Source organism: Oryzias melastigma, linkage group LG7, assembly GCF_002922805.2.
Source record: "Oryzias melastigma strain HK-1 linkage group LG7, ASM292280v2, whole genome shotgun sequence".
NCBI classification, from domain to species: domain Eukaryota; kingdom Metazoa; phylum Chordata; class Actinopteri; order Beloniformes; family Adrianichthyidae; genus Oryzias; species Oryzias melastigma.
The window spans coordinates 30,839,160-30,848,522 of NC_050518.1; the positions used below are offsets into that span (position 1 = coordinate 30,839,160).

A 9,363-nucleotide genomic window follows, 5' to 3' on the forward strand; every position below is an offset into this window, starting at 1 on the left:
TCCAAAAGCTTTGCTCATGTTACTGAACATCTCTCTCAAAGCACTTCCTGCTGAGGTTGATAAACATTATTTATTGATACGTTAATAAACTTTTCTTCCAGGCTTTTGGCGCCCTGCAGCACAGGTTGATAGGAAGAAGAAAAATCCTTGTATCAATGTAGAAAATCATGTTTCCATTTTCACAGACTTTCTTCAGGTTTAAACTGAAGATCTTTCTTCTGACAGTTGGAGTTTGGTCACCACCAGGGTGCAGCTCCTCAGCCTCCTGCAGGAGAGGGAGCAGGTTAGCAAAGCGTATCTTTCCAGGTTTAACTTCAGCCGAGTTTTTCAATCCTGGCCAGTTTGTCAAAAAAATAACTGAATTCAGAATTAAGCGAGGTTGAGTTTGTAAGAGACACGGGAATAAAACCCAAATGTTTTTTATGTTGATGTTTGAAACATTCAGGTAAAATTAATATTTTAGAATGTCAGCGTTCATTTCTTTATTCTGTTGTTTTTATAGATAAACAGAAAAAGACCAGAAATACAGCACCGTGCACGCTTCAGTCACATGCATCAACACGGAAGCAGATTAATTAGAAGGTTCTCTGGCTAAAAGAGTTATTTGTGATTTCTGTTCAGACTGGGTACCAGCTACAAGCGTTTTCTCTATGAATTATACAATGGAAATAATCTGGAATGTTTAGAAAAATTAAGATTTTTTAATATAAGAGATAATCAAATTTTTGAGTGAAAGTCAAATAAAAGTCTTTATACAAGAAGAAAAAATATTACTCATGAGAAACAAAAAATATAACAAAAATAAGTACATAAACACACAAATTCACCGGATACACACAGATATCTCTGTACAACAAGAACAACTTGCTCCAGTTCATAAGTCTTTTATTTTGAAAAGACCCCTCCAACCATGAAAAGAAGAAGTTTGTTTTTGGTGATAACTGTTGCCCTGGTGAGGGTTCAATCAACACGCTGAGAAGGTTGGAAAAAAAGGCACCTCAGCTCCCATCAGACCTGATAATATCACACAGGGACCATGCTGTTGCCATGGAGACCAGTCAACTGGGTCTCTGGTGGGATGAGATGCAAAAAGGAGGAAACTTGTTGAGTTTTTTGTGGATTAAACTTAGCAAGCTTTTTAAAGGCGGCTTCAGTAAATGATTTCTGAATTAACAGATTTTATGCAGAAACTGCGTCATGATTTATGCCGGCGGCTCAACAAACAGAGTTATCATTGAGTAAACAGGAGGAAGACAGACGGCTACTTTGAATCTCTGGCTGGTGGATGGAATATTATGATTTTCTCTGAATGGTGCTGACACAGAGCTGCTTTGTAAAGCGTATTGTCTACACAAAATAAATTCTATTCATATAAGTTGTTAAACTCATGTGGGGGGGGAGGGGTCTGTTTTAACACCAACAGGAAGCTGCATCACCGTCTGCCCGACATCAGCTCAATTGCTAAACAGGATAAAGACATCTTCTGAGAGGAAAAAAAACAGCTGAGAGGAAGCAAAGGAAGAGATGGAGAATGAAAGACATAATGTGAACAGGACTTGAACACAGCCACACCGCTAGCAGGCCCCAGTCCTTCCTGCAGTCCAGCCCCTGTTTGGGGGAATTCTCCGTGTGCGTTTGCGTCTTCACAGGATTCGGTGAATCACAGGTTTTTTCCTGGTTCAGAGTTTCGTGTTCACCGTTTGCTTCCAGGTATTACAGCCATCTATTACCTATATCAGGAGACCCTCACATCTGAGGTGAACAAAAGCATCAACTTCCAAACTTTGGCAGGAAAAGTGGGCGTGGACAGTCAGTGTGTGAGTGGTGGGTTTTTAGTTGAATTTTTGCTTTTGTGTTTCAGACGCAGCATCAGGTTAGTCAGCTTCATTATTGTGGGAATCATTTCCTCCCAGGTCAAAAGGTCAGCTCTGCTCCAGTATTCATGTCTTCACTCATGGAAGTGACTGAGAGACACTCAGGTAAAACAAAGGTGTTCTGATGATCCAGATCTGCAGCGCTGAGTCTTTGTGATCTGAAGTTTCATGACTCACCTACATTTAAAATTAACCTTTTATTAAATTCAAAAACAGCCAAACGTCTATTTTTCCCCAACAACTTACAAAAACCAAAGCCAGCAAATGAACCAGGCGGAGACTCTTAGTTCAGGTGTGAACTCACCTGTGTCCGCCCCACACAGCAGCGGGCTATGTGACCTTTAGGCTCCTCACTGACTGACACTAACTCTTTCAAGTATCAGGCAGACTGAAGCTCTTCATGGTCTGCTTCTGCTCTGGATTCACGGTTTTTCCTTCGACGCTCTTCCACCGATCAAAGTTCAGACCTCAGTATTTCTGACTTTAGGTTTGTGTGGGAACATTCTCAAGAACAAGCTGGCCTCCCAGATCTGGGCTCAGGTTCTGGTCTGGTTCCCATGGGCTGTCAATGTGCTGGATGTCTTTCTAACAGACACGTGTGAAACTCCCCATGAGAAGCCTCCTCTACATTCTGACAGAATGGGCTGCTGCTCGTCAACACCACAAACATGATCCATCCTCACCTGTCTGTCCATCAGACTCTGGGGAGACAGAGAACATCTACCTTCCACACGGCTCTCCAGCAGTTTCTCTCTATGGCTCCACATCTTGTCGCCTCAGAAACAGCAACAGGAGAGAACGTTTTTTCCTGAGTTCAGACAGGTTTATTGATCATCCATTTTTGTTTGATCAGCTTTGAATTAGAGGTAAAATCTGCTCTAACAGCGTTTTCTACTGTCTCTGGTTTCCTTCTTTCCAGATGAGTTAGCTGTAGAGCAGCTGTAGAGCCTGGCCTGTCTGTCCTGAGTGTTAGAGCGCCCCCTGCTGCTCATCTGCAGCACCTCGCTGAAGGAGGTGACGGCTCCTCTGGGAGCCTCGGCGCCTGCGTCAGCTGCAGATTTCAGGTTGCCAAGCGGCTGCTCAGGGACTGGCTGCTGAGGTGTGCCGCTCCTCTCTGGGACCAATTACTGTGAAGGGGCAGCGGCTAGCACTCTGCTCATTAAAGCTGCCGCTAGGTTTCTCACCTAAAATCAAACGTTTGACACGTTTTTGCTCATCAGATGAAAAAAAAACTAGATTGAGCCACTATATTGAGGTAGTTTGAGTGAACAGACTCTTTGGACCTTTTACCTGACCTTATATAGAGCTTTACTACTTTTACCAAAGCCCAAAGAGCTTCACACACCCACTCACCCATAAACACATCCACACACTGCTGCCGGCTCCGCTGACAAACACTGTGACCTCTAAGAGCAATGGGGGCTTTAGGATTTTGCTGAAGGACACAAGGCAGGAACCAAACCTGCAAGATTCCAATCAGAGGTTGACCGCTCTACCTCAGCAAGTAGACGGACAGATGGATAGAACCTTCATAGGGATCTTTGAGTTGAGTCAGATCTGACTCACACCTGTTTCTATGTAGGTTTTTAGATCAGACGAAGGTGGGATTTCACTAACGAGGTCAGAAATTCTCATCAGCACAGAAACATGGAGTGAAAACATCAAGCAGACTCTGAGTTCCTATGATGAGGACGACCTCCACCTCTGCATTAAATACAATCATATTTTTCTCTGATATTTGGAGATTTGTAAAAGGAAGTTGATCACTCTTCTTTTGCTTGAACGAAGGTTTGTTTTTGTTGTAACAGAGTTCTCCTCGCTTTTGCTTCTCTCCAGAGATCTGCTCTCAGACGTTGACTCCTGCTTGGCAGAGCTTTTCCGGATCAGATCTTGCCACCAATGAAACACTCATGATGAGGAAAGACTGCAGCTGACGTGGATACTCACCATCATCATCATCGCTTTAGACACAAACACTCATGGAGAAGAGGAACCAGGAGTGATTCATGGAAAAGACTTCACCTCTCAGGAAAATCAGGAATCTGTTGTCCACAAGACTTCTGCATTCCTGCTTTTTATGGGATTCATTCCAGCCTTTATTCCCACATCATTGATAGATGAAGAATGGTTTCCTTTGTAATGAAATAAGGTTGTGACATGCGTGTGAAACTCCTCCCACTGTTGGTAAGAAGGTTGTCATCTTCATGAGTTTCAGCTGTCTGTGTCCTTAGACCAAAACCTTCATCTCCAGTTTCCAAACAGCCGTCTTTCCCAACAGGATGCTTTCTTCATCCACAAGCTTCTTAGAAAGGAGACTGCAGGAATCAGGGAGCTGGTTGGTGGAGAAGAGTCACAGTCTTTCCATCATGTGGTTGGCGTGTTTGTCAGCTGCGTTTTTCTTCCTGAAGGTGGTGGAGGCGTGAGCCGGCTCCCTGCAGGAAAAACCAGGAAGTTGCTCTACAGACGGCAGACTGGCAGGAAGGAAGGACGCTAACACAGCGACGCTCAACAACAGCTCAACGCTTTTATCTTCAGCCCCTTCAAGAACTTTTTATTTTCTGGGTTCTATATTGCTGCTTAAAGGAAGAATGCCTGCCTCCTCCTCCTCCGTATCCTCTCTTAAACCCAACCAACCCCCTTTTTCAGGTTATCCTCTGTTTTGAATGAGGACGTTTGGATGATCGGCTCAGCAGATGGTGCTCTGTGTGGAGCAGAGGCTGAGACCCGGCTCAGACAGGACACTTCTCTCTGGTCATGGGATGCTGCAGCGTGACCCAGAGGCACACAGGAGTGGATGAAGTGGGTCCTGATGAGATTGAGCTCCTGGAACTCCCTGGAGATAGTTTAGGGTAAGAAAAAAACTTCATATTTATATCAAGAAGACAGAAAAACAGGAAGTCTCTCTTCTGCCTTTTGAGCTAAACAGAAATAGATGGACATGAGAGGAACTGGAACCAAATGGACCCGATTCCTCTAAAGGCGTTCTTCTGTAACTGCCGTTTTAGGCTCTTGTTTTAAAGAAGGAAGTTTTGGAGTTGCGTCTCGCTGGCGTTTTGTGTCTGGAGGGAGGAAACGTGAAGCCGGACAGGATCACAACCAGGATGTTCGGCCAACACGCTGTGCTTCTCTGATCTTAGCCACAGGAAGGAACAGCACGTGCACAACAACATGCATAGAGATTCTGACCAGCAGCAGAACTCTGCAGTTTCTCCGTTCACGCTGAACCTGGGCGGTTAGTGAGGCTGCACTGATGTGATTAGCAGATTACTGTGAGACAATGGCTGCAGCGTGGCGCGCTGTCAGCCACTCATGCCAACGCACTGGGGATTAGCAGCAGGTTCATCACAAACTGCTGCTTCCTTCCCGTCGGTTTGAAGCCGTTTCTCAAACATACATCGGCAGCATTGATTGGCAGATTAGAGCTGTTTGGAGAAATGCATGCTGGGAAACTAAAGATAAATCTACAGCTTTGTTCTCACGTGGTGTCTGAGTAAGAGATAACAGTGCATGTGCACATGCACAGCTCTGATGAGAACTAAACTTCACCAGAATGTTTCTCAGGAGAGTTGATGACTGAACTTCTGTCCCACCAACAACTCAAACTCAGACAGGATCACTTTGATGTTGTTGAAAGACGTCCATCTGTTGTCTTAGCCCATTCCTGCAGTCCTGGGGCCAAAAGCGGGGTTTAGAGTAGGACACGCCCCTCAGACAACATGAAAGCACTGGTGTTTCTGGACCTGCAGCAGTGATGATGACCTTCATGTGTGGGAAGATCTAGATTCTCCAGTGTCTATAGTGACCATCTCCAGACCAGGAGATGGTCACTATAGACACTGAGTCCGTATTCAGACATGAGGCGAGGAGGTTCAAATACCTTAAACCTTCAAAAGAAAAGTGCTGAACCTGGAGGCTGCTGGGATGTGACCCTCAGACAGTAAAACACAGGAAATGAGGCTTCAGCCCAAATATGAAGTTCTGTTTCTGAGAAATAGTTTCAGATCTAAGAAAAGGCAGCAAAGCGCGGCAGTTATAGGTGTGGGCCCGTCTCAATCTGATCTTTATAATCAGATTATGTCTGGGTGATGGCTGGGGGTGGGCGGGGGGCAGACAAGTGGTTTGTTGATGAATTCTTGTATCTCTTGCCGTTGTGAGTTCAGCAGCAGACCTGAGTCCACGCCTGGGATCCAAAATGACCTGCTGCTGAAAAAGATAGAAATGCAGAAACATGACTTTGCAGGGTCTGGAGTCCAGGAGACGCCAGACTTCAGCTGAGGAACAGCAGAGATGAGCTGCAGCTGCAGCCGCCCCCGGCTCCGAGGCCCCCGGCTCCGCGGCCCCCGGCTCCGCGGCCCCCAGCACGTCTCCTGGAACCAGAGGTCATTAAAGCGTTTTTGCTCTTGACAAAGTCAGAACCAAACCCTCAGAACTTTCCAATCTGGTTGAGCTGTTGGTACCACTTCATGTGAGCTGCTGCTGCACTGCAGGAACGCAGCTGAGGGTTTCAAGCCTTACAGGAACTGGGGGGGGTTTAACACTCCCCCTACTGAGTGATGTAAATCCTCCATGTTCTTCTCCTGGTTGAATCGTACAGATTTCCCCCTTAAATCCTGACTGTTTTCATGTCTGTGGACGTTGTGGTCACTTATTTCAGGTGTGTGTTGATGCTCCGGTCTGCCTGCAGGTGGTGCTGTGGGGCAGGAGCAGACAGGAGCTGCACCAGAGGATCTGCTCCCAGCAGCCCATCCGGGGCTGGGAGGGCCAGGCCGCACATCTGTATGGAGAGGTCCTTCATTCCTCCCTGGTGTCTCTGTGGGACCGACACTCTCAGGTTAGATGAGACCAAGAGACCATTTCAAACGTGAAGCTGTCGGGGGACTGATGAGGCAAAAACTCAACGAGTCATTGTGTTTATCCCATCAGGAGACCAGCGAACTCTTCCTGGTTCTGTTCTCCTTCCATCTGCTGATTCTGTCCTTGGACCACTCCAGACAAGACTTCACCTATCAGGTTCTTTTTCCATGTTTCATTCAGCTCCTCACTCAGCAGCAATCACTTTTTGGTGGTTTAAACCCCCAATTGAAATGTCGAGTGACAAGCAGAGAAGATTTGGACCCCGTTTTTTGAGACAGTGGTATGACCCAACCATCTACTTGAACCTATGAAGACTCTGTTTCATGGCAGACACTCCTTCACATGTCCAGTTTGGCTTTTGTCAGTAAAATGTTGTTTAAATAAAGTTCCTGAGAGTCCTCCCGTTTGGCTTCCATAGAGCGAGGATGGAGAAACCATCTCTGTTGGACTGTTTGTGGAACCAGACTTGATCAGACTAAAGTCAGAGTTGTCCTGATCCATTCTCCTTTGCAGGGCATTCTTCCTCTTTCTGGACTTTCTGTGCAGGCGGTTTCTCTGGAACCGGACACGTCACATTCCCCACACGGGTTGGAGATCAGCGGTGAGTCAGGAGGCCTTCGGGGTCAGTGGTACACACTGAGCTGGACTAATTTCTGTCCCCTCCTCCATCAAGGTCCAATGATGGAGCCAAAGGTGTTCGCCTGTGCTGGTGCTGCAGACCTGCAGAGCTGGCTGCAGCTCATAGAAGACAGGAGATGCCGGTCCATGAAGCAGCTCGCCGGCCCGGCCCACTGCGCCCTCTCCTACCTCGTAAGGACCAACATCTTCTGCAGGAAAGGCCGTCTTTGAGCTGCTGCTGACAGCTGGTTCTTCTGTTGTCCCGCCAGCTGCCGTGTGATGAGCCTTGGAAAAGAGAAGAGCTGAAGAAATACTTACTGCACGCTCCAATCTGGCAGTGGGAGGGCTCACCCATTCAGCACATGGGGCAGCCGGTGTACATGTCTGAGGTTCACATCACCAACTCCAGGCAGGCAAGAGCTCGCTCCAGATCCAGAACCGCATGAGTGCCATTTCTGAAAAAATGTTATTTATCTGGGTGCTTATAACTGTCCTCTAAAAAAACAAAAAAAAAACATAGAAGTTTGCTTCATGAAAGGAAACTGTTTGAATGAACTTTAATCTGTCAGCAGCAGTTTGCCTCTGATCTGTTCTCAAAGTAAAACACAAATGGCAGAAACACCAGACTGATTGTCCTGAGAGCTTAGGAGGACCCAGACTCTGGAGGGGTCTCACAGGAGGTTCTCCTTCTGTACCATCGGTCACTGTTGGAGCACATTTCCACGTCTGTAGTTTCCTGCTGAACCGTCACTGAACCGTGTTGTTTTTAGGGACATCAAGAGAGGCTGCTGGTTCTTTTTCCTCAAGATCTGCTCCTGCTTTCTGTTGACAGCAAGCGGCTGAATATGAAATATGAGGTAAGATGACAGAAAGGTTCCTGACAGCTCCTCATCCTGAGGCTCTGCTCTCCAACAGCAGAGACGGTCCTGCTGCCGGTTCAAGCTGAAGCTTTCATTGTAAAGTTCTCTTTTTCCTGAAACATCCTCTTTTGCACAAAACAGGGCCGGTTAGCCCGACACAGTGTCAGAGCTGTGGAGCGGTCCGCCCTGCTCGGGCGGCTGGAGTTCGAGCTTACGGGTACGCAGCTCTCACACAGAAGTCCATGCAGTTCTACATATTGATCAGCTGCTGTGAGTTCAGAGGGGAGAGCTGTAATGGCTGCTTTTGTTGTAGGTGAACTGTTGGAGCCCCTGCTGGTCTCCTGCTCCCGCCATGAGGACTATGGGGACTGGATGTTTCATCTGCAGCAGGTTGGACTGTTTCCTGTTTGTGGATCATTGTGTGAAACCAGAAAATAACAATGCAAATGGAAAAAAGTCAGAACACTCCAGACTGAAACTCGTTCAGTTCTGAACCCAAAATAACTATTACTGACTGTGTTTCATATCTTAGATTAGCATCTTTATACACATATAGCAGATACCTATTGGACTGAGGAACAATCAGTTTGACACAAAAAACAAAAAAAATAGCATTTAGTTTTACATCTAACATTTCAGTTATGATTTGTGTTGGTTTTGAATACAACTTTTCTTTGTCTTTATTACCAAGTTTCCTCTGTTGACCAGACATACAACATTAACATTGACATTAATGTTTTAATGTTTTAATGTTTTAACATTAAGCTAACAGGAAAAATTTTGGATTCAAGACAAAAATGTTAAATGTCAAAATAAATGTTGTTTTTATATATTTTTGGAAAGTTGGTCACAAAGTAATACTCTGTTCATGCTGTTACTGAACAAGAAATATACAGAATACAGAGATGCTGACATGTTTTATCATAAGCAAACATCTCATGGTGGCAGCTGAAGATGATGACAGGTGAAGCACCAAAATACAGACACGCCCACACATGCAGATTAAAGAGGGGGGGGGCTCTTCACCAAAACGCAACAACTCAAAGCACAGCAAAATGAGGAAACCAAAAACAAAAACCTCATGCAGGAGCTCCACCCACCAGCGGCCAAGACACAACTCCTTTAAGACAACAACAATCATTTAAAATACATAGAAC

At 45.8% G+C, this 9,363-nt stretch overlaps 1 protein-coding gene across 4 annotated transcripts in view; it reads left to right on the forward strand.

Annotated features, from left to right (window-relative positions):
* Nucleotides 1-3,385: 3,385 nt before the first annotated feature.
* Nucleotides 3,386-9,363, forward strand: part of LOC112151556 (pleckstrin homology domain-containing family N member 1) — a 9,780-nt gene continuing 3,802 nt past the window's right edge. Inside the window, exons 1-12 of one of the 4 annotated variants that reach the window (XM_024280551.2) lie at nucleotides 3,386-4,058; nucleotides 4,137-4,209; nucleotides 4,283-4,723; nucleotides 6,115-6,253; nucleotides 6,559-6,705; nucleotides 6,798-6,884; nucleotides 7,242-7,329; nucleotides 7,402-7,538; nucleotides 7,616-7,759; nucleotides 8,117-8,203; nucleotides 8,348-8,423; nucleotides 8,520-8,596. In XM_024280551.2, the coding sequence (XP_024136319.1) occupies nucleotides 4,629-4,723; nucleotides 6,115-6,253; nucleotides 6,559-6,705; nucleotides 6,798-6,884; nucleotides 7,242-7,329; nucleotides 7,402-7,538; nucleotides 7,616-7,759; nucleotides 8,117-8,203; nucleotides 8,348-8,423; nucleotides 8,520-8,596 (1,077 nt within the window). In that variant the 5' untranslated portion in view covers nucleotides 3,386-4,058; nucleotides 4,137-4,209; nucleotides 4,283-4,628. Of the gene's footprint in view, nucleotides 4,210-4,282; nucleotides 4,724-6,114; nucleotides 6,254-6,558; nucleotides 6,706-6,797; nucleotides 6,885-7,241; nucleotides 7,330-7,401; nucleotides 7,539-7,615; nucleotides 7,760-8,116; nucleotides 8,204-8,347; nucleotides 8,424-8,519; nucleotides 8,597-9,363 lie in introns of all 4 variants that reach the window. The other 3 variants (XM_024280541.2, XM_036212980.1, XM_024280557.2) reach the window with 3 other exon arrangements.